The following is a 23305-nucleotide window of genomic DNA, read 5'->3' on the forward strand; positions in this document are numbered from 1 at the left end:
CCCCACAGATATCGAAAAAGTAGCATGATTTGCCATACCACGCAGTGTGAGTCTAAATATTTACAAATATACACAATTAGGACCCGCAAGTTATGAGAACGGCAACCTCAATCAGCCGACTTTTCTACAACAAACGCCTACGCAATCCGGAAACAGAAACAGAGTGGACAGCTAAAATCATGACTCCATCCTATTCGCCTGCTCCGCATTGAATTCATCCCGCGCAGCTGTGAATTTATCCGTCACAACATCACACAGATCCATCAGGGTGTCAAGGCCTTTTTCTAGGGCTTCAACTGCGGTTGTTGAGTCTGTCTCTGAGTTAGTCTTTGCCATCACTCCGACACGGTAATTTCAGGGGAACAAACCGTAAGTCTGAATTCGAATGTTCATCTTTGACTCCGAAGGATGCGGAATCGTGTATCCACAGAATTCGACCTCGGGGCTGTTGTAAACACCCATTAGCACAATGCTTTCCCATACTGCGACCTTTCCAGCGTCCTGAGAAGCTCCTTAAAGAAGTTCAAAGTAGATAGAAGCACTGGCGCAGTGCGAGCAGGAACATACTTCTTCATAATCGCGAAACGCAGCGCATTCCCTAATGTATGTCCTTCACCCTCAAACTGAAACGACGCTGCTGTGTCCGTGGCTCCGGGTAACTAATTTATCCGCATTAGAATAGTCTTGATACGGCACCGTCGTTCATTCCACAGCTGATAGGGCAGAACAGTCATAAAGAAAATATCTGGAGTACATACAACGATGATCCGCTTTTGCTCAAGCAATGTCTCGTCTATGTGGTCTTGGTTCTGCGCTTGAGCATCCAGCATTGACTGGTCGTTGTCCTGAGAGTGTACGGAGGCAGGCATCTTCAATTATCTATTCGCTGCGCTTTACTCCGACTTAGGGTCGTGGTCTTGCGGGGGTTTGTATAGAGAAGATCGGCGGGTGGGTGAGGAGTCGGAACGGGGATACGTTTTCGTGATGCAGCGTCAAAATTGGTTTGCTTTCATTAACGATCGCTTGCGATGAATATCAAATGCGCCAGGAAGCCGACGGTGAAATCAGTCAGAAGTAGACTGAGCTCGCCATCATGGGCCGAGAGAAAAAAGTCGGCGCTGCTTATCGATAGGGGCCTACCGCCTTGCGCATTTGTTGCCTCATAATTTAGGCCTCAATCATAACGTGGTTGGTAAGCGAGCTGCGCATGTAAGCGAGCTGCGCACCTGCATACAGATTTCCCATATTTTGACCTTTTAATCAACCACAACGCCTTTATATTAATTATTATTTATTTGGACAAGCATTTCTTCTATGCCCAATTCTATGGCAGGTACTACATGTAGGTAATGCCCGTGCCTTTGGTGTTTGTGCACCTTCTGCTGGTGGCCCGCATGGACCAGGTATTGCCTGAAAAGACGCATTATGAGCTTCCTCGAGCTCTGTAGCCTCTTGTACAGACAGACCATTATCATGAGCTATCCATCTATGCGTACGAGCTCGCTTTCGCCTTTGTATAGCATTTTCAGCACGTAGCGCCCTATTCTCTTGCTCCAATAGTATGCCCTTTTGCATTGCAATTTGACAGCCTTTAATTAGCTGGTTTAGGGCATTATGGGACGGTGATGGTGGACTTTTTGAGCGCTGTTTGAGAAAATCTCTGAGTAAAGAAGCTTGCTTTAGAAGCTCATCAACATTTGCTGGTGTATGTGGGCAAAAAGTGCTTGCCTGGCTTCCACGGCTTCCAGGGGGTGTAGGCGTACGAGCCTGAATACTAAGCTTTGAAAGCACTGGTTCAGGATTCAATGGCACTAGTCCTGCTGCTCGAAAACTGTTTCTGATTGTATCCAGCTTAAATGTGCTGATTCGAGCTTGTGGATAGGCTGCAAGGAAATCAAGTTTGTCAATATGGCTGATGCCAAGCCGCATTTTCTGATCAACCAAGCTGGCGTACGAGCGCTTCAAAACTGCAAAACATCCAATATCAAGTGGTTGTAGAAGATGGGAGGAATGTGCCGGCATGCAGAGTGGTATAATATTATGATCTGTACAGATTTGATCAAACTCTGGTGTAAGATGGCTTCCATGGCCATCAAGAACTAGAAGTTGATATCTTCCGCGCGTACGATGCTCTGTTGACGGGATAAATTGCTTCTGAAGCCAGCGAAGGCTAATTTCATTAGTTGTCCATCCATTTGTACTAATTTCAAATCGCCAGTCGGGCGGAAGGCCTGTAAACCATGCTTGGTTATACTGCTTGCCCTTAAAGATAAGTGTTGGTGGAAGTGCCCATCCAGAAGCACTGATTGACTCAATTGCAGTAACCCATTCACGGTTTCCTGGCTGTAGAACTGGTCTTCGGCCACATGATTCTGACTTGGTAATCACTTTCTGATGTGCACAAAGGCCCATTGCAAAGCCAGTCTCATCAAAGTTGTAGATATCGTCCGGTAGGATCCCGTATTGTTCGATTGTGGCTCGTACGGTGTTAAACCATGCTTGAATAACCTTTGGGTTCTCTTGCTTTGCTCGCTGGCAGTCGTATTGCCTTGACAAGCGAGACTCAAGCTCCGGGTGGCGTTGAGTATAATTATATACCCATTTCTGGCCGACAGTCTGGATTGGGGTGGAACCACGCTTTGCAAGCAGAATATTAGCCATTTCTCGTACATGAGCTTTTGTAGGAGCTGCTCCGCGTAGATCTAAAGAGAGAATCCACTGCTTAAGCACTTCCTCTTCAATCTCAGTCAATTTATGGCCATTTGCGCGAGATTCGGCGCGATTTGTAGTCCCGCGTAGTCGCGTACGTAGTGTAGATTCAGGCACATTGAAGCGACGTGCTGCCTCGCGTATTGATGTAATCTCCTTTTTTTTAATAGCCTGTACAGCCAGTAGGAGCCGACCTTCCTTCTCATGGCAATTTTGGCTTGAACTAACGCGAACTCGGGGCATGGTGGCTGTTGGAAGATAGATGACCGCGTCAGCATGTAAAAAAGTGGTTGGGTGCGCAGCTCGCTTACATGCGCAGCTCGCTTACCAACCACGTTAGTTAGTCAACTATGATGGCTCTCAACTAAAGCCATCACGGGTTCTTCTGAATTTTTTACGGTTTGCTCTATGATTTCGACCGCCTGATCTATTCCATCTATCGGATGATAGAGCTCCATCGTTCGGAGTCGCTGCACATGCGAAAGCCCCGAGTATTAACGCAAGCGGCAGCTTTGATGATCAAGTGAATACTCAAGTGCTGTATCATACTCTGGGCATCTTGTCCCTCCGCGGGGGGTCAGCTTGGGACGGATACTTGTCATCTTTACGGCGACATGGAATACCGGTTGCATCATCACATCACAATTCCCGCATCCCGCAGGTAATTGCAGGCCGCAGGTACAAAGCCGGGAAGGCACCATTATATCTTTCAGGAAATCAAAATCACACCGTGCAGGTAACTACCCACAAAGAGATGCCGAAAACAAAGTCCAATCAGCAGCCACCGTGTGGCTGGTCAGCTTTGGCGCTGCAGCCCCAACAAGGATGATGGCTCAATTCCTGTATGACGTGAGCCTTGCCATCTATTGTAGATGAAGCGCTGAAGCAGTCTAGAAGCTTCAACTTTGGCTGTCTGAATGATTATCCGTACTCATTCCATGTGTGATTTGGTGATTGATAAGCCAGATACTGCAGCGCACAGATAGTTGCCTTACTAACTGGTTGCTGTGGGTTCAGACTGACCACTGTCTGTCTGATGCATACTCATGGTTCAGTCGGCATGGGTGATTCAATAAATGAATAGCCTGGAGCGTATGCTGCGGCATAGAGATGGTGGGAGTATTCAGAAAGACACCAGATTAGCGGTAAACCATACATACCAAGCCAGGCTCAGCCCAGCAGAGGGGTTGGGGTTTGAACTGGGTTCGGCCGGGCTCTGCCGAGTCCGCTCGTGTTTGAGTAGTAGAAGAATTACACCTGCAGAGTGATCTTCGCCTGGAGAAGCTTCTCGTGCAGCGGGATGAGACCTAGCGAAGGCTTCCCAGCTTGATGTTTGGACCCTTGAGATCAACAGTCTAGTCGCGAAGATCAGACCTGGCAATGCACAGTTGGCTCGTGACCGCAGAGCCTAGCACGGTCCTCAAGGCTCTAGCCTGACAGCCTCAGATTCCCTCAGATTCCGACCGAGGGAGTCTGAAGGGGTATTGTCGTCTTTGTTCAAGGGTTTGCTGGCTGGTTCTCACTCTATCTAATCATAATATTGTTCCCGCATTAATTCCTGCGGGTACAATAATTTGGAAGCCAAGTGGGCAGACAAATGGCCATGGAATGTGAATGTGAGAGGTCGATTCAGATAAATGGGAAGGAAAAAGAAAATAAGGAACCACTGCGAGGCCATCGCAACTTCCTCTTCCGGTCGTTCTGACCTCGGATGAGGGGAAGGGATCGTGGTTCATAAACGTGTGACGAGATGGTCGAAGCCGAGACTGTTGGCCGTCTGTGGTTCGCTTGGGCCGGCGCCCAAGGTGGACCTGCCACAACATCTGACCTTCCGTTTTTATAGATTCAATATCTCACCATCAGAATACTAGATCTGACCGAGCTGAAAGAGATTTATCGAACAAAGAGTACCCAGCTGAACCCCTGGAGCGAGAAGTTGAGTATGGAGAAAACTTGTGGAGGGCCCAGAGCGAGGCTCCATACGGTATACCTAATAAAGCGTGCCCCAAGCGTCGGCGCGCCAGGATCTTCATAGGCTGGATCGATCTGGATGGGACCTGCACCCCTGCTTTACGAACATCACAGCAGAGAACTGCAGTGAGCTGTCTTGGAGGTGCCTAGGAAGAGTGGAAACCTTGATACGCAGGATCTGAGTAGGCCGCGACTGAGAGTCCATAGCAACTCCAACCCTGCAACAGGATGAAGACGTCGTCGGGCAGAAATCTATACAGTATCATAATATTCAGTCACGCCCGGGTGTAGTCTGCACGTAGTGTATTCAGTGTAGTCGGGAGGATTGTCACAAAAGTGTCACATCATCTATCGCGAAACAAACCATGTCTCAGACGGTGCCAATCACAGCCGCCGCCGCTCCACCGTCAGGAACTGGAATCTGGGAATCAGAATGCATGCGACAAGAGAACTGGTGGCTCTGTTTCAGCCCAATTTCATTTTATAATAGCCTTTAGATGGATCTTAATTTCATCTTTTAATCACTACTGCTGTGATACTCTGCGCCCTCCCTAATCCCCGGTCATCGATTCTCCTCTCCTCTCCTCGACCCTTCTCCCTCCTTCTCCTTTCCTCCTCTTCCTCAAGCGACTCTCTGCTCCCCCGCGAGCCGTTGTTCTGCCGTTTCGTCTTCTTGCTATTTTCTACTATTATTATTATTGTTCCGACAGCCTTTCTTTCTCTTCTCTCATTTCTTTTTTCACTCCCGGCTCCTTTCGGCCGGTTGCGTTCGTTCTGGGCCGGGCTATTTAGCATTCTTATTTCCTGACCTCTCATTGTCATCACATTGCCGCCGGCCAACTTGGGATAACCGCCCTCCCCCTCTTCACAGCAGGCATCGACCCATTCCCAAGGTTCCTTGTCCGCCTTTCGACCCAACTATTCGACAAGCCTCCGCCGGGCACTTCCCATTCCGTGCCGGCTCTCTCGCCCTGCCACGCTTGTTCCATTCTCGCCGTCTTTGTTCTGGACTGTCGTTATCGGCTACTCGACCTTCCCTTCGTTAGCTTTCAGTTCCTTTTGCCTCCGCTGCCCGCAGAGACAGACGTTCGTTAGCCGCTTCCATCGCTGATCGCTTCAGACCGCGCGCTTTCTGCTCTCAGCCTCGTCGCTTCGCATCTTCTGCCGCAGGCGAAGCTCTTACGCTCGCCCGCTCTAGACCGTGACATCGCTGTTAGTCGCAGGTGGACTCTCTGGTATATTACACACAAAGAGGGTTTATGATACCAAAGGGATTATTGCGGCCATCGTCGACCGGATAGCGAATCGTTCTGTTGATAGCTCTTGTCAAGGCTCCATTGTCGCTTTCCGACTTGCCCGTTTGTGTTGTGGTCCCGTATAATGTCTACCGCTGTTGCGCAAGCTCCGGCCGCGCCGCTACCATCTCCCCGCATGAATAGAGACTCCAGTCCCCGCCGGCTGGCACCAGCAAACTCCAGTCAACCCAGCTCTACACCACCACGCGCAGCTCTTGGTTCTCGAGATGGATCCTCTAATAAAAGTTCGCCCGCTGGAAAGAAAGTTACCTCCCCAGCGTAAGTCTTATCACAAAAATACTGATAACAATGAGATAGGATCTGACATTCTAGTAGTTCACAGAGTGGAAAACCCCCAAAAGTGGTAGTGAAGAAGGAGCCGCCCTCGTCGCCCGGACTGCAGACCAGTACCCGTCCTCGACCCCGAAAACTGGATCTTTCCACTAGCCTTCCAAGCTCAGAAAGGCTATCAGCCCGCCCCGCAGGTGGTCCTATGACAGCTCGTGATGTTAGTATGCAAGATGTGGGACTTGCTTGCCTATCCCCCGGCTTTCAGACCCACGACCCGGTCATGCGAGAACAGCTACAAAGGAGTTTGTCCGTTCGAGACCAACAACGACATATAATCGAAGCCAGACTCCAGAAGTCGGCTAAGGATGATGGTCCGGAAGGCGTGAAACCATCCGAATCCAACACATTTAGTCTGCCAAAGGCTACTTCTTCGAAGAGGCGGCCTCCTCCTGGGCTGTCAATTGTACCTCCGACGGCTGCGCAGTTCGCCAACGAGCGTGTAATCCAGTCCGCGCCGCTTAACCAAACATTTACGGGTCGACACCAACCGCAGCCGTTGACACGCCACGTCGTCAATCAGAGCCCAACGCTGGGTTCCACTTCACATATCCACCATGTGCCCGCGACGCAGACCAGCAACCGCCTTCCGCCTCTCTCAGATGTTTTTGGATCCGATGCCTTGGCGGCCTCCAGAGACCGTGACGCAAACCGCACTCCCTATCAGCAGAACAACTTACCTCCCATGCCATCGCCCAGAATTCCAGGAAGTTCACAGCAGACTAACAGACCCCGCGAGTATCGCTCTGCTGAGGAGGCGGTTCAAGATATGTCAGGTGGACGTGAAGACCTACTGCCGCGTATCGTGCATTACGGTGGACACCAACCTCCCACACCACCGTCTCCGCGTGCCACCAACGGTCCGAAGTCTGCCGTGCCTCATCTTGAGACAACATCAATGGCTAGCGCACAGGCTACACACCACCCAGCGCCGCATGCGGCTGAAGGAACCGCTCGCCGTCGCACCAGAAGTGAATATGAAAGGGATAACGGTAGCCCTCCTTTAGGTTATGGGCCTGACTCTCATTACAGACCTAATCCGGCATTGGGACATGGATCAAATGCTGCATACGGGCCATTTGGAGCTGGAAGAGACTCGCCAGAGACGCAGCGGAGAAAGAAGGAGGAGTTTTTGGGCTTATGCGCACGTGCCTGGGATCTATTCCACTCCTGAGCCTCAACTAGCTAATTCACAGGCGGTACTGATTGCAATAAGTCCGCAACACTCAGCCCGAATTGCGCAGCGGTCTTGTTGATACGGCTCTCTGATTGCAGCTGTTTAATGTTCTCAGCCGCGCATATGACGATCTGAAATGGCTAAATGAACAGCATGAACTGAACCAAGGAGAGGTTCAGATTGGTTTTTGTTTTCTTCTATTCTCCTGTTATTTTGGGCCCTTTCTTGGTCGTCTCTTACCATCTAGTGCAAAAGACATGCGCTGCTTTTTTTCGACCTGGTTCCATTCTACGGGTCAGGAGGCGTTGTGCGGAGTTTTCTTTTTCCTTCAATCTGACTGCGTGTTTTCAGGAATCTTGTCCATACCTATTCTCAACCTATACATCTCCTGGTGATTATTGTATGGCTTGATGCCCTGTTGCGATACCACTTGTTTGTTTGATATCATTCCCCTTTCTCTGCTGGTCTTCAAAGCTATGGTATTTGCCATATGCTTTAGCTGGCATAATATTCATACGTGACAAGGATGCGGATAATTTTGGATAATGTCAACTGATATGCGTGGCTTTTTGAGTTCATGTTCTTGTCCCTACATTCTTTAAAGCCTATATCCTAATAAGCATGTACACCTAAGTATAGCTCATTGTCTCACGAGCCTCAACCGCTCAAGCCATACGCCGCCTTTTGCTGGGCGCGGCATCAGAATCTCCACCCAGCCCTCTTCGCTCCATGGGCATCTCCTTTCTCTCCTTAGCAGCAGCCTTCTTCCTTCTCCGTTCCAGAGCCTTCGCCCGATCCTTCGACTTCATCCCTTCGTACTTCTTCAGCAATGCCTGCTTCTTAATATCGGACTTCTTCAAGAAGTACGGCGTAGCCTTCTTCCCCTCTCGGATAAGCTGCTTTTCCCGCTTTTTGTGCTCCGACAAAATCTCCTTCTCCCGCTTGTGATTCTCTATCGTACGCAGCCTGTCCGTCATGGATCGGATCTCTCGCTGTAATGCCTCTCGCCTTCTCACATCCTTTGTCTTCGCAAGTTGCTCCTTCAACGCCCTGAGTTCCGCAGCGCGGTAATCGTCCAGAAACGCATAGGCGTCGCTTGGTGCAGAAGAGCCACTCCCGCCTCGACCTCCCACAATCGTCGGGTCGAACCTCGGATCACGAGACTTAGGTACACTAGGCGGTTCAATGATGGTCCGTTTCCGAGAAACAGCATATTTTGAAGATTGCACTGTTGGTGCATGTTTCGAGGTGCGGGGTGGCGGCTTATCGACCCTGGATTTCGCGCTGCTATCTTTCGACGCTAATGATGCTTTGCGCTTTTGCTCGCGTGCTTCTTGGATCTTAGCTCGGATGTCGTCCAACGGAGAAGCTGTGGTTCCTTCATTATCTTTGAGGTTTTTAGTGCGTCGTTTGGTTTGGGGAGCAAAGGAGGCTTGGGCTTTGGCGAGAGCGCCGAACGAGATGTTGTTTAGGGAGGATTTCACGTCGCCGTCGTCATCTTCATCTTCGGAAATGGAGTCGCTTGCTTCTGAGTTTTGTGATTCGGAGTCAAACTAGCAAGAGTCAATACCAAGTTGTAAGCCGACGGGCTTGTCGAACTGTACATACATCATTGTCACTCCCATTCAAGGAGTCACGCCCGCTTTCTGAGCCAGATTCATCAGAGCTTCCCTCGTCGCTGGGTGGCTCCGATCCCGACGCCGATTCGTCGGAATAGACTTCTTCATCCTCATCCGGGGCAGCCCGCACGCGGCGGTTGAGCAAGTCTGAAATCGCCATCTCCCTGTCTGTCTATCAGAGCTTGTCCGAGACTATATAAAACCAAAGGCAAGCACAGCACTGCTGGCGGAGAACTGATCGGCTTGTTGAAATTGTTGTCGGCGGTGAAGTCGCACCGAAAATTGGAATCGTTTTCTGCCGGTGTATCAAGGCGGTAAGTGCCATGGGGATGTTTGATTTTGCTGGACGCAGCGAGCGCTTAGACTTATCGCCTCTTCTGTTCCGGTACATTGTTTTGTTGCGTATTTTCTCATTGAATTCATTCTCTGCTAACTCCGGCGTTGTTCATTTTCTTGTTTCTTCAGCCTCTCGTTCTTTCCGGCCTCGTCTTCGCTTCAATGTCCCGATGTGGGGCGTACGTGTTGTACAATAAGGTGCCTATACAAAATCGTGCTCCGGTGATAAATATCGAACAGGTGACAGCTAACGTTCCTACAGCTTGCTTCGCGAACTCTTTTCGACTACCGGATCTTGCTGAAATATCGCTCACATACGTTGCCCATTGAGAGAGTTGCAGTGGCCCACGCTAGTACCGACAGATACCCACTGCTTCCACCTGCAATGAAGTCGCAACCTTCGTCCAACGCTTCGTCTAGTGTCAATCACCAAACGGGAAGTAATAGGCCATCGGGTGGTTCAGCGGCTAGCTCCAGGCCAGGTTGGAGACCCTACCATGGTCGTTGGGCTGCGAAGGTGGCATATTGGGATCGCAATGAGACCCCCCGCGAGGGGGCGATTACACCCCATAAACAGGCGTCTCAGCGGGGTCATCCATTGCAGGATCAAAACACTTCAGGAAAGAATCTGAAGGGTTCAGCGGATGTCGGTGATGGCCAATGGCGTCGGCCACATTTTCCGCGGAGCGATGCACCATCCTCAAAGCCGCCTAGGCCGCAGGGTGACAATAGCCCGACTACTTCTCCGGCGAACAATGGTCTAGCCAACTTCCCATTGATGAACCCGTTCGCCGTGTTTGACGGATTCCCTCCGCCAGCGAATTCCTCAACATTTCAGCTACCAGCTTTCCCGCCCAACCTGTCAGAACAATCGCGACCACAGTTTCCTCCACCAATTGATCCTTCCTTACCGAACCCTCCATTTTTTCCGTTGCTCGGTAGTGGGAATGCATTCATGACTATGCCGCCGATTTTACCACCTCTTATGAATTTTGACATGTTGAATCAAGCAATGATGAACCCTATGTTAAACACTCCTGAAGCGATGAAGATGACTACTTCAGCTGGCTTCACAGCTTCCGGCGCTACTCGGACCAATCAGAAAAGATTAAAAGGGGGCCAGGTCGACGACACTCAGCGTCGGGCTTCCAAAGCGCCTCGACCTCCTTCAGCAACGAAGAAGTACCTCGACCAAGCATCTTTACCACCCAGGGAATCATCATCCCCACAACCTTTGCTCGTAATCCTTGACCTCAACGGTACTCTGATTTATCGAAAGACAAGGAAATTCCCGCCATCATTCTCTAGAAGAGTCGGTCTGGACGACTTCTTGAAAGTACTCGTGGAGAAGTACAAGGTCATGATTTGGTCTAGCTCACAGCCACCAACAGTAGCCGCAGTCTGCGAACAGCTGTTCTCAGAATCCCACAGGAAGAAGCTCGTCGCGGAATGGGGTCGTGATAAACTAGGCCTTTCAAAGTCGGAATATAACACTAAAGTTCAAGTCTACAAGACTCTAGAAACCGTTTGGTCCAGCAAACAGATTCAAGCATCACATCCGGGCCGAGTCAATAAGGGCAAGAAGAAAGGTCCTCGTTGGGACCAGAGCAACACCGTCCTCATTGACGACAGCAGACTCAAAGCTGTCAGCGAACCCTACAACCTCATCGAGATCCCAGAATTTACCAACAACCCCAATGTGGATGAGTCTGCTATTTTCCCCAAAGTCCTCCAGCGCCTTGAAATCCTCGCCATGTGCGACGACGTTAGCAAAATGCTGTGCCACTGGGCCACCGCGAATCCAAAGACAAGCGTTCTTGATCTCGATCTCGGACCCGTACATTTACTTCATTATCCCAATCCCACCTCTGATGCCGGCCCCGGCGTTGGGCTTGTTGACAAAACCCCAAATCGCAACTCCGAATTTGACCCAGCCGAACAGCGTCGATTAAACCGCAAAACACGCAAACTAGAGAAGAAGGCTGCCCGTAGAGCCGCAGCCAATTCTGCCGCCAAAGCACTCGCATCCACATCCGCCGGCCCCTTGCCACAGGGTGCTCGGCCAAACCTGAACCTGGACTCGAATCAAATTACAGACAAATCGGAGGAACAATTACAGACAGTTGTCAGTGTGGGTTCGAATTCAAATGACTCACAGCAGCTGCTGCAGAGATCACCATCTCCTGCATCATCTGTTCAATCGGGGAATACACTTCTGGATCTATTAGAGGAATCATTGACTTAACCACTGATGGATCATTGAAGTATTAATACGGCCCTTGCTTCACATTCATGATATTATTTGCATGGCGAACACTCTACGTTCGCGTTTATGATCTCGGGACCTTTCTGCATTTGATGTATCTGAGCAGTGCGATTTCAGCCCGTTACGTCTGAATGCCCAGCATAAGATGGTTGGGATGAGTTGGATCTTCATATTCAGTCAATTCTTCTAGTTGGGCGCGTCATTGTTTGATGACGGCCAGTCACGATGAAACTGACTCTTGAGATACCCTTTTATTCGGTTGTTTTCTTTATACGGACGATTGTCTTCTAACTCCGAATGTGTAGAGCATATACTCCAGACATCTAGAAATTCTAATCCCGCCCAGATGTTCGCCTTCGAATTTTTCTTCGGTTCAGTTAATGCGGACAATCGTAGATGTCACATTTACGTCGGACACATTACGTCGGAAACATGAGAGAAGTAATAACTGATATTAAATGCAGATAAATTCACCTGTGCCTTAAATCACAATGAACAAAGTCACATAGTTGGAAAGCAGGTGGTCCAGGGTTGGATAAGATAAGAGTTTTCATGGTTTTCCTCTGTTTCTAGCAACTGACCAATCATAGAACATTACATCGTGACTCGTAGACATTGCTTGAAACAACTGCTGAATCAATAACTTACTTCAGACCGCATGGACGATAAAGATACTTTTAAGAGTTTATGGACGAAATCGAACGGAAGAAAGAAAAGTGTCATAGTGTGTTTTGGATATCATCATCATGAGTCAGTTACTATGGCATCTAAGTCGTTTATTTGAAGACGTGGCCATCGACGTTGGGGAGCTCCTTGCCGTCGACAACAACAGGGGTGTCCCAGGCCCAGATGTCCTCAACATACTTGCGATCAGCCTCGTTGGTGTGGTCGAGCTTGATGAACTCGTAGCTCTCGTAGTCAGGAGCGACATCGAAGGCGGGAAGAGCCTCTTGGCCACGGACCAAGAAGACACCTCGGTTGACACAAGCGTAGTTCTCTCCGTAGACACCCTGGCAACCAAAGAGGTACTTGCGGGAAGCCTCAAGACGAGCGTGGAAACCACCTACATATTCATTTAGAAACTGTACGAAGACACGTCCAAAGCAGGATAATACTTACCGATCAGGTTGTTGGCCATGAAGGTGAGCTTGAGCTCGTTGTCATACTTGTAGTTCACTTTCCAGAGTGAGTACTCCTCGGGCTTATAGTTCTGCCAGAACCAGGGCATAGCAACAGAGCGGGTATCCTCGTTGGAGTATGTGCGCTTCCAGTCATCAAGGATGAGAGTGGGCTTGCCAAGAGCCTCAAGGGGGTGCTTAGGCTTAGGAGCAGGCTTGTCCTCCTCAGCAGCAGGAGCGGCGGCAGCAGGAGCAGCCTCCTTCTTGGGCTTCTCCTCCTTCTTGGGAGGAGTGTACTTGATGGCCTCGTCAATGAGAACAGGGTTCTCAACAACGGCCTTGAAGGCGGACTGATCAATGATGGTCTGGTACCACCGGGTAACGGCGGGGTAGTCAGCGCGGACCTTCTTGTCAATGACGGTAGCGAAGGCACGGGTGAGAAGAGAAGCGGTGAAAAGATCGGCGAGGGTGATGCGCTCGCCGACGAGGTAGGTGTTGGCAGTGAGGTGAGTGTTAAGGACACCGAGCTTCTTCAGGGCAGCCTTAGAAGCATCCTCAACGTTCTTCTTGTTGTAAGGGTCGAGGCCAAGGAGGGGGCGGAACCAAGAGCCGAAGCTAACAAGGAGCTCAGAGTTGGCGAAAGACAACCAGCGGAGGATGGAAGCATAGTCCTGCTTGGTCTTGCCGAGGAGGGTAGTCTTCTCGTTCTGGGAAGTCACTTGATATAATAATTAGCATCAAATGTCAAACAAAATAGACGGTAGAAATAAAGTGAGTCACAAAGCTGCGCCTTGGCCAAATGCTTTTGCCCAAGGGCGGGGTAGCCGAAAAAATCAGAGTTGTATGTTATCAACAGTATATTTCTGACAGGGATAACTAATAATGGATTGCTCATCATGCAAACGAAATCGGAACGTTGGAAAGTTCTAATTGATACCAAGTTGGTATACGTACCGTAGACAGCGATGGCGATAACCTCAGAGAGAGTGAAGCCGTTAGCGCCCTCAAAAGCGGGGATCTTGCCCAGAGGCTGAATCTTGGTGTAGGCATCGGACTTGTTGAAGTCGGCAGCAGGGTTGGCCTGGGTCTCAACAAGCTCAAGCTCAAGATCGTTGTGCTTAGCAGCAACGAGGACCGCAATAGTGCGGGTGTTGTCCTGTTTCTGCGGTCAGCTCCTATTGAATAGGTGGGGAGATAGCATTGTATTTGCGATATGAACAAATACAAAACAAAAAGGAATCCGACATACAGGACGACCGTAAAGCTTGCCAAAAGCCATTGTGAGTTTATCGAGAGGGAGTGGGAAGATGGAGGAGAAAGAGAAAGAAAGGAGGGGAGGACTGTCTCTGAACTTTGCAGTGGATGAAATAATTTTGTGCGAATCAGACGTAGTCTCGGCCTCGGAGGAACATTTGCTCGAATCACGTGCACAAGTATCGAAAAACCTCAGGGTTGCCAAAGACGGCAGGCATTCGACAGCGAAGTCCAGCCAATTCAACTTTTCCTGTCGACTCTCCGTACTCTCGGGTCTCAATTGAGATCTCGACAGCCGCTCTAATAATGGGCTTGCAAAATCCCCATTGCGTGGCTCACGCCATGCATTCTGCACGTTCAGCAACCTACCTTCGAGCGGCTCTCGTCCAACGCTCGGCTTCTCCCCTATACCTCGCCGCCGGAGCTGTCCTGCCAACGCATACGTATCGACACCAAGTTACCCGAGGCTACGCAACTGAAGTTACTGAAGCTCATCCCGCTGCCCCGGAGATTGATTTTAACAAGGTACTTGAGAGACGATCCGCCCGCGTTGTTCCTGCATCACCCTCCTATTTCACTGGAAGCCCAAGGTTCTTTGATCATCTTTTGAGGCTCGAGAATATCCTGGCGAGGTATGCAGCACTACCGACGGTGGCTCCAAACGAGGCACCCAGGATGGCTTGGCTGAAGCTGCCGGCATTCCGGGAATTTGTTGGCGAACGGGTCCCGACAAAGAAGTACAAGGGCTTGATTAAGGTGCTGCAGCGCCTTAACCGCATCAATCCCGATATTCTCCCCGATGAGGTTCGGCGCGCACTGAAAGATTTCCTCCGACCCGGAAATCCATACGGCACTCAGTCAATAACGACTACGGTGGATGAACTGGGTCGTGCCCGTGGAAAAGGAAAGCGAAAGGAATCTTCTGCGGTCGTGTCTCTAGTGGAAGGGGATGGAGAGGTCCGAGTCAACGGAAAAACCTTGGTCGAGGCGTTCCCTCGAGTGCATGACCGAGAAAGCGCCACATGGGCTTTGAGGTGTTCAAATAGACTCGACAAGTACAATGTATGGGCTACTGTTAAGGGTGGAGGCACAACCGGACAGGCAGAGGCCCTCGCCTTGGCGCTCGGACGAGCATTGATGATACACGAGCCCGCACTGAAGCCAATTTTGCGAAGAGGTACGCATTCCTCATCCATTCAGCAGATGATATTAGTCTATCTTGATGGGCAAGTGCTAACATTTCAATTTACTACCAGCTGGCGTTATCACGGTGGATGCGCGTCGCGTGGAGAGAAAGAAACCTGGCCATGTCAAGGCACGCAAGTCTCCCACTTGGGTCAAGCGTTGAATTACCTTTACGAGCAGTTTTATGCTTATGTCACTCTATTATCCCTTTATCGTTCGCAAACTGTATTATTCGACTTTCGGCGAAGGCATATAACCTGTTATTTTCTCACAACTTGGCGTCATGGTGTCGTTTCCAGGTACGACACTGCATGTTCGCGGCGACCCGCATGTAACTATTGGCGTTTCTCTCGTCTGATCAAATCAACCGAAGATATTGTAGAATCTGTACGACCAGCACTTGCCGTGGTCAGTCGGCACGCACCTCTGCTATTCAGCCTAAAAAGAACGCGGGCTTTGAGTAGACGAATCGAAGTACGAGATCAACGGGACATAGCATAATCTGACGGAGCGGTGACTGGGATGGATCAATCTAAAGTACGAGTACTCTGAAAAAGTTGGAAAGTCCGGAGTACGGAAGTCCAAACTATGCACAATGTGGCGCAGGATCGCCAGCTGCATTGACTTTTAGTGGCTCAGCGCCAGCGAATTGGAATAGGAAATTGAAATCTTCGAGTTCGCAGGTGTTCATCACAGAAGAGGAGAAATCAGTGAAGAGTGAACCTTGTGGGAGTATGCAAGCGCGGACACCTGCATTATTGCGGAGTTCTCGTCACTGACCACCAGCTCGTACCGGTTCACCGGCATAGTCCAGGGCCGGCTTAGATAGCCTCATTCTTGGACAATACATAGGCAGGTACGTATTGGTCTCGCGGAGATCTGGCCCCTGAGTTTCGGCAATATTGCTTGGTTGTCAATGCTCAATGCTCATTGCCAAACAAGGTCAATGGACGTAAGGAGCAAGCCCAAGTTCCTGTCCTTCCTGCCTACCCAATCACATACCCAGCCTTTCTGTCCGATGTACTGACGACATGGATGGCAACGCCAGAACTGTGAATCGATTGGGTAGAAGGGCTCGTGAGCCTGAAGGCATCTCTTCTAGTTACGAGACTGGCGCTGCTAAGCCAATTGATAGAGGCCAGGGAAAAGTCAGCAGGGAGGTGCTGCGAAGAGGTACCTCAGATAAGGCTGCAATACATGAAGGTGTTTTCCTGGAAGATGAATAGTCTGTCAAAGAGGAATGGAAATGAAGGAGCGTCAGGTGATTTCGGCAGGCAGAGGCAGAATGACTACGTGCATACGAAGTAGCAGACAGAACAACGCTTGTACTTTCCTTGTTCACCCTGTAAACATTTCCCAACCAAGAAATGCCAATCTTCATCTACAAGACAGTCAATCTCGATGAGACAGGACGGCTTACGAGTGATACTGCGAAATTGAGGTCAATAGCTTCTACCACTTTCGATACCACGTACACAAGGCAAATTTGGCTTCGCCCCAAAATCGAATCAAAAGAAATTGCTTAGTTTATGGAGATGAGGCTCTCGTCATTAATGCTCTTTCGAGGATTAGTGTGAACAGTCACCGATAATGATGAGATAAGTACTCAGAAATGTTGATTCCAAATATCTGGCCATTCTTATCTCGCTGGGCCATAGCGCGGGTCTGCGTCTTCTTCAGCTTGGGGTGATCGACAGCTACCCCCACCGTGTAGCCCAGCCTTGGGCTAGTCGTCGATCCAGCGCCAAATGAGCACACCTACGGGGCCGGGGATGTCGCTACTATTGATATTAATACGTAAGGAGATTAGTTTATGGGAATACCTGGTATGGGCGTCGGCTCACTGCTGAGGAATTTCGCCTACGATCTCCCAGGAGTCCTGAGCTCAGAACTCTCGGGCCTCGAGAAGACCGAGTAAGGCGCTACTGGTCGAGTCAGGGCGGACAAAGGAATTATGACAAGCTTCTATTGGCTGTAGCTGCATGCGTCGAGCTCATGCAGCACCGTGACATACGCAGCCGGAATCTCTCGAGAAAACTCCTTTTACTCCAGGATTCCTTGCCTATTCACGTACTTGAGGAAGCAAGTCATTACGCATTCGCGAACTGACCATGCTAGTATTGGCCCAGGGTTTAATCCTTTGGGATTTTCGCAGCAGCTGTCACTGTCAGCGGTTCCTCCCGTGCAGCCCCAAGGCGATCTTACGTCCCCGTCGGGCCGTCGTTGCGACGAGGACCTGAGGTTGCGAGGACGAAAAGTCAAGTCGCAATTCTAAATACATCTTACGCCGTACGGCTTCCAATCTTGCTTCTGTTCAGGCCCCTCCAATTGATTACTTGGTTGTTGCCCAATGCTGGCTTCCCTCCTCAGCCCCTCAAGGCCAGATAGACAGGTCAGATTCCGGTAATCTGGGTCAACCACTGTCGAGTAAGCTGGCTTCTTGGTGAGAAATGGGGCTGCAAAGGAAGCGGAGATTGGGAATGGCTCCAAGCCCCAACCTCACTAGAAGGGACTGATCACCATTAGTGTGAAATTGATGGTTCCGGGGCACTGGTCACTGGTACCTTATCGGAGGCCCATCCTTCTAGGTTGGGAGTAGTGCATCCTTAGTACTGCTGCTCCTGCTGCTCAGCACTGTGACGATATTGGGTGAGAATCGGATAGACCCCGGCTAGCACCATCTCCGTGGCTATGTGCATGGCACAGGGTCACTCGACTTCCTCTGCTCGTGCCTGTGCTCGTCTCGTGCTCGCGCTTGCGTGCAAAAGGGACGAAGGGATCCAGAGGCTCAGATTCAGATAGAGTGATAGTGATCAGACAGCATTTCAAGAATAGGTTTATGAAGGATCAAGGAAGGGGCGCATTGTCTCCATTGAGAAGATAGATAAAAGCAAAACAGATCTACCGCGTATACTTTGCATGCTCTTTTCCCACCAAAAAGTTCTCTGCTGCCTCGCCTTTTCCTGTCCTTCTTACTCCATTCTCTGTTAACACCTCCTTTTTCTTTTTCCGATTAATTGATCCATCTTTCTCTTCTCCCCACAAGGCATGGGCAGTAAGGCTTTAGGGCCATGATATTGATGAATTATGATTTGTGACGCCCAGCTAATGTTTCGTCATTCACCATAGCTTCGAGTCGCCTCGTTCTTAGGACTTTCAATAATTGTTCGGGATCATCAAGCCCATCTTGCTGCTCATGAGAACCCCATATAAGCCAGGTACTACTCCCTTGGTGGGATCTTCGTCCCTCGTTCTTCCCTCCTCCTCATTCCCATTCGCGTTGCCCCTCTCCTCTCGCCGTTCCCCAATATTAAGCACGTTTGGGCTGCAAACCTGGAGCAGACTGACACCCTGCATTGCATCTAACTTTAATTGCACAGTGCCCGTCCAAGGAGTTCGCGATTTACTTTCCGTCGTCTTTGCTTCCAATACTGGTTGCTTTGTTTACACGGGTTTGGAAGCTCTGCGGCTCTTGCTTCCATCTGCTGCTCGCCTCGCACCAGCTTGGTTCTCAATTGCTCATGATCACTTGTTTCCTGTTTGTCTAGCGTCTGAACCTCTGAGCTGCCTAAAGTAACTCTGGTGAGTACTGTCATTCCTCGTCTTATGATGAAGCCCACCGAGTAATCGATATCTAGATTGTCCTGTGATACCGAGTCCTCGTGCAGGAACGAAAGCCTTAGACTGACGCGCGCTTAAGGTTTACGGTAATACTCACGTCCACTCTCCCTCCGGAGAGGCGACAGACGAATCGTCTTCGAGGGACCACAAGGGTCAGGGCGTACTTGCAGCGCTGTCAAGATTTGCCGTTAAACCCGCCAAGCTGGAATCCTACGCAAGCCCTCCCCTCTCCCCGCCGACGCATTGGTCCTTTGACCTCGATCCAGTGCGCAGGGGTTTGTTCAGGGGCATGGATGGTGATCTTCGACGCATGAAGCAGGATGAACAGCAAGGCCAATACGCAAGTCAACCGGGCGTGTCCCGTCGCTCTGCTTCCAGATCAACCGACAGAACGGCAGAACGAATTAGACAGGCCGCGTTCAATCCAACACGTGGAGACCCATCGCAGGCCGCTGGAAGACCACGAATGCCTGCATACATGGACTATGGATACACAGACAGCACCTTTCAAGGCGGTGCGTTGCAGGAGGACGAATTGCAACCGTATCCGCCGACGTTGCGCGACCACCAGCAGCGCCAGCAACCCTTTCCTTCATATGAGTCCGAGCTAGTATACAACCTCGGGCAGCAGGGCCCAACGCAGACTCCGTACGAGGTCGTGCCACAATTTTCGTCACGGCATTCTGCATCTCTCGATTCACTCTCCGGCCAATTTCCTGTTCCACAGTATTTTGCTCCCAATGAACCGTCAGGCACCGGGCTCCCTTCGCATTACCTGCCACCGGGGCTTTCTCTGTCCGCATATAATCAGCCGGGGCCCATTGGACGGTCGAGCGCAACGCAGCCCTTTCCCGCAACCATGGCGGACATGACCCCCGTGGGGGCGGCGGGACAACAGCAGGCGCTATCGCAGTCGCAGCCGCAGGCCTTGCCTGAGCCTCCACCGTCAGCTGAACCACTTCGACAATTTCAGCGAGCATTACGAGTGACCGTCGATCATACGCGAGCCGGTCAATTGGTAGAGGCTAGTCAATCGTTGCTGGATATCTCCGAGTGGCTGGTGGCTACTGCACGGGAGCTCGGTACGTTTTCTCTTAGTGATCGAATCCTAGCCCCCATGCACAGATGATTTGCTCTGCCAGGAGCTGCCCCTTTTGCCTCAATAAATGGTTTTGTGGATTATTGGTTAATGTTGTGATGTCCATAATAGGTATTTTGCGGGATGACCAAATGCTCCACTCTGATCGATTGAAATTATGGAATGATTTCAATATTTGCTGGTTGGCAATATGCCAGAGGCAGAAAGACATGACGCAGGATTTGCTCCAGACAGGCCGCCAAGCACCCCGAACTAGTCTTCTCGACGTCGAGATGTTGGATTCCATGGGCAAGCAGTTAATACATTTTTGTGATCAACTGGAGCAGCATGGCCTGGTAGATTACCAAATGGGTATCTGGGAGGAGGAAATTTTGTCTGGTAGGTTGTTCTGCAGCCAGTGAGGTATTGGGATGAAAATTAACCTGAAAACCGGAGTAGCCCTTAGCCAATGCTTGGACCTCATCGAAAGCCGACCAGACCTCAGTCACCTTACCCGTACTCGTCCTGCCGCAGCCTCGCACACGTGAAGTTCTAAGCGTCAGCTGCACAGATCTGTCTTATGCAGATCGACTTTGACACTAACTTGCTACGTCATTTCTCTCAAAGCGCCCTAAGGCAGGGGCTAAATTGGCCCTTGGCCCATTGCAGTCGCAACTTGCAAGACGCACTATCGATTTGAGGATTGATAGATCCAGAGATTTTTGATGCCCGACTTCTTGCTCGCCAACATAACCTCCCATTCTCTTGAAATCGTTCGCCACTTAACGCCTGAAGCTGGCCTGCCGAAGACCCTGCATTCCTTCCCAATCCAAGAGTTTCGAGCGAGCCCTAAAACAATCAGCTGGAAGGCTCGAACTCAGGTCGGTCATCCCACCCCTGTCCGCCGCTGCAAGCCTGCGACAGGACTTTTCTCGCGATCATCCTACAATGTGACACATCACAATTTGGCGCTTGAGTGGGTATTAGCGGTTCGGATTCGACTCCACGTTCTTACTCGTGTCCAACGCTACTGTCTGCACTTTGCAGCTGCAGCACACCACTCTGCCTTTTCTACTCCAATATGATGAGATAATGAAATTACGACATGAGCAAACAAAGCGTCTTGTTTTGATTTCGAGCAGTACATAGATTCCCCGTTCGTCTCGCTTTTCTGAAACCTTATCATAAATGTTGTCTCATCTTCAACATTGCTGCTACTCTTAGCTAATGCAAACCTACAGGGATCAGTCATTAGTTCGCCTCCTCATGGTGCCAGATCTGTGGCGAGACGCTGAGATCTACTACGGTCATTTTACCCTTTTCTGACGAGATTTTGGCTATTTCCTGTTTTCTATATATAGAGAGCGAGGCGGCGCTGTTGGAATCATCTACTCCGTACACCCGTGTGTTGGAATTGACATCTATACTGTATAGCATATCAAGAGCCGTACATATTGCCGGTCACGCTTCGTGGACTTGCCTATGATGGTCATTAGTATTTTTCCTGAGCAACTCTAGACTTCATCGAATCCCGGCCTGCGGAGTATAATTTGTAATTTTAATTGTTGAGATATCCCCATATCGCCAGGCATGTTGATTTTTATTCAGATAATAGGACGTGAATCGATAACATCCGCATCTATTCATATGTGTATGCTTGCGTGTACAACAGACACTGGATAGTCTTAGTAGAAAACTCCGTAACCAGTCCAATATGCATAGCTCAAACCAGGATTCATACCATAGCACATGATGCCTAACAAGACTTGATGGATCAATAGTAGTATCTGATACCTACAGAGTTTACAATGAAGAAAGAACTCCCCGATATTCGGTGACTTCTCAGACTTTTCGAAAGAGCACTACTTTGTGAAGCGCCCCAGTAATGTGTTTATTCTTGTCATGCATGTCATTTGAGTCGTCCAACTGAGTAGGTGCTAGTAGTAGAAATCGGGCGTAGAGAACAGAAGCTGTTTCTAAGCCCAGTATAACGGCATGTAATAGAGAAAACTACAGTTTCCGTGTCGTCACAATCATTTCAAAAGTCGTAGGTATAGTAGTTATGCAAACTAGTGCCAATAAGCGGTCGAGCACAGTCAGGCCATCCAGTCGGCCCAGTCACTTATGCAGGCGAGTACGGTGGTATCCAAACACAAGAAAATAAACGCGGGCGATGTTCATGTGTAGGGTATCCCATTTACGTTGCGCTAGAAATTAAATTTGGTCTAATATCGCCGCATGTTAGCATAAACACCAGCACCGACGGGAGCTCCAAAGCACAATGAGGGCAGGGGTGGCTATAAAAAGATAAAGGAGGACCACATACTTAAAGTCATACTCAAATTAACATCCGTGCTCTCCACCATATCTGTAAACTCCTCAAAGCTGATCTTGCCATCGTGATCTTTATCAGCCTCCATGATTGTCTTGTCAACAATCTGTTGTAGCTGCACATCCTTCAGATTATTGCCGACCATCATCTTCAGCACGATGAACAACTCGCCATTGGATATGTACCCGTCGCGATCGATGTCGTAGACCTTGAATGCGAACCGCAGCTTCTCTTCCTTGTTGCCCTTTGAGCTGAAAGCGGATAAGCCCGAGACGAACTCTTGGAAGTCGACGTCACCGCCGCCGTCTTCGTCGAATATTGCGATCATTCTGTTGACTCAAGTTATCTCGTTAGATGATATTGAACTGAGATGGAGTTCGAGGCAGCGCACCTTGTAGCAAGGGGGTTAGTTGAGACTTGTGGAAGGGAGAGGAATTCGTCGCGATCGATTGTGCCGGAGTTGTCCTAGGCCATTGTTTAGAAAGGTCTTCTCTGTTTGTACGGGTTGCGTAGGCACCTTGTCGAGCTTCATAAATCTCTTGCGGAGTCGGTCCACTTCATCCTTGTCGACTGAAGAGAATCAGTACGGGAGACCCTGGACTGTTTAACCGGACATACAGTTAGACCCGGAAATGATGTTCTCGAAGATCTGCGATGTTCCTAGAGAGCTCCGTCGTCTCCGCGAGTACATTGCGGCGTTGTTCGGTTCATTAGGCTGCTCCATGACGAAAATCTTACTCAAATGCAAACGGACCTAAAAGCAATGAGACATAAACAGCAGAATCGTTTAGGCAATGATAATGAATGCAGGTCTAGTCTTAGGAGACAAGAAAGTACGGTTGCGAAGGTCTATCAAAAGAGATGCGGCTGGAGGAGGCGCTGGCATGCCAAGCCACGGAGAAGCCCCGCACTAAACCAAAATGGGCCAAGCAAGCGAAACTCAAGGCCCCTGAGGCCGTGCTGGCCAAACGTCAACTCATCCGCCAGGCTGATACC

At 49.9% G+C, this 23305-nt stretch overlaps 9 protein-coding genes across 9 annotated transcripts, besides 1 other annotated feature; 4 read left to right on the top strand and 5 right to left on the bottom strand.

Moving 5' to 3' along the window:
- Window positions 1-23305: part of a sequence feature (contig 1.109 1..233950(1)) that runs on past both edges of the window.
- On the bottom strand, window positions 178-869 carry ANIA_06558 (DNA-directed RNA polymerase core subunit RPC19; the record flags this gene model as incomplete). Its single annotated transcript, XM_659070.1, has 4 exons — window positions 178-311; window positions 369-445; window positions 568-659; window positions 759-869. The coding sequence occupies 4 exons, from the start codon at window positions 867-869 to the stop codon at window positions 178-180; spliced, it is 414 nt and encodes a 137-aa protein (XP_664162.1).
- Window positions 1288-2952, bottom strand: ANIA_06559 (uncharacterized protein; the record flags this gene model as incomplete). The annotated part of the gene is made up of 1 exon (XM_659071.1): window positions 1288-2952. One exon carries the CDS (start codon window positions 2950-2952, stop codon window positions 1288-1290), a length of 1665 nt encoding a protein of 554 aa, XP_664163.1.
- ANIA_06560 (uncharacterized protein) lies at window positions 5827-7497 on the top strand (the record flags this gene model as incomplete). Its single annotated transcript, XM_659072.2, has 2 exons — window positions 5827-6254; window positions 6312-7497. The coding sequence occupies exons 1-2, from the start codon at window positions 6061-6063 to the stop codon at window positions 7495-7497; spliced, it is 1380 nt and encodes a 459-aa protein (XP_664164.1). The 5' UTR covers window positions 5827-6060.
- rrp36 (rRNA-processing protein rrp36) lies at window positions 8166-9304 on the bottom strand (the record flags this gene model as incomplete). The annotated part of the gene is made up of 2 exons (XM_659073.2): window positions 9109-9304; window positions 8166-9053 (listed from the first exon to the last, which is right to left on the bottom strand). Exons 1-2 carry the CDS (start codon window positions 9277-9279, stop codon window positions 8166-8168), a joined length of 1059 nt encoding a protein of 352 aa, XP_664165.1. The 5' UTR covers window positions 9280-9304.
- ANIA_06562 (NIF domain protein) lies at window positions 9841-11700 on the top strand (the record flags this gene model as incomplete). The annotated part of the gene is made up of 1 exon (XM_659074.1): window positions 9841-11700. One exon carries the CDS (start codon window positions 9841-9843, stop codon window positions 11698-11700), a length of 1860 nt encoding a protein of 619 aa, XP_664166.1.
- Window positions 12177-14184, bottom strand: ANIA_06563 (putative translation elongation factor eEF-1 subunit gamma). Its single transcript, XM_659075.2, has 4 exons — window positions 14089-14184; window positions 13794-13995; window positions 12841-13557; window positions 12177-12784 (listed from the first exon to the last, which is right to left on the bottom strand). The coding sequence occupies exons 1-4, from the start codon at window positions 14116-14118 to the stop codon at window positions 12498-12500; spliced, it is 1236 nt and encodes a 411-aa protein (XP_664167.1). The 5' UTR covers window positions 14119-14184; the 3' UTR covers window positions 12177-12497.
- Window positions 14331-15441, top strand: ANIA_06564 (mitochondrial 37S ribosomal protein MRPS9; the record flags this gene model as incomplete). Its single annotated transcript, XM_659076.2, has 2 exons — window positions 14331-15270; window positions 15350-15441. The coding sequence occupies exons 1-2, from the start codon at window positions 14400-14402 to the stop codon at window positions 15439-15441; spliced, it is 963 nt and encodes a 320-aa protein (XP_664168.2). The 5' UTR covers window positions 14331-14399.
- On the top strand, window positions 19189-20412 carry ANIA_06565 (uncharacterized protein; the record flags this gene model as incomplete). Its single annotated transcript, XM_659077.1, has 3 exons — window positions 19189-19981; window positions 20110-20349; window positions 20381-20412. 3 exons carry the CDS (start codon window positions 19189-19191, stop codon window positions 20410-20412), a joined length of 1065 nt encoding a protein of 354 aa, XP_664169.1.
- cnaB (calcineurin regulatory subunit B) lies at window positions 21904-23015 on the bottom strand. Its single transcript, XM_050613084.1, has 5 exons — window positions 22928-23015; window positions 22827-22879; window positions 22701-22774; window positions 22304-22638; window positions 21904-22202 (listed from the first exon to the last, which is right to left on the bottom strand). Exons 1-5 carry the CDS (start codon window positions 22998-23000, stop codon window positions 22192-22194), a joined length of 546 nt encoding a protein of 181 aa, XP_050467122.1. The 5' UTR covers window positions 23001-23015; the 3' UTR covers window positions 21904-22191.

The sequence above is a fragment of the Aspergillus nidulans genome, chromosome I (genome assembly GCF_000011425.1).
Source record: "Aspergillus nidulans FGSC A4 chromosome I".
In the NCBI taxonomy this organism is placed as follows: Eukaryota; Fungi; Ascomycota; class Eurotiomycetes; order Eurotiales; family Aspergillaceae; genus Aspergillus; species Aspergillus nidulans.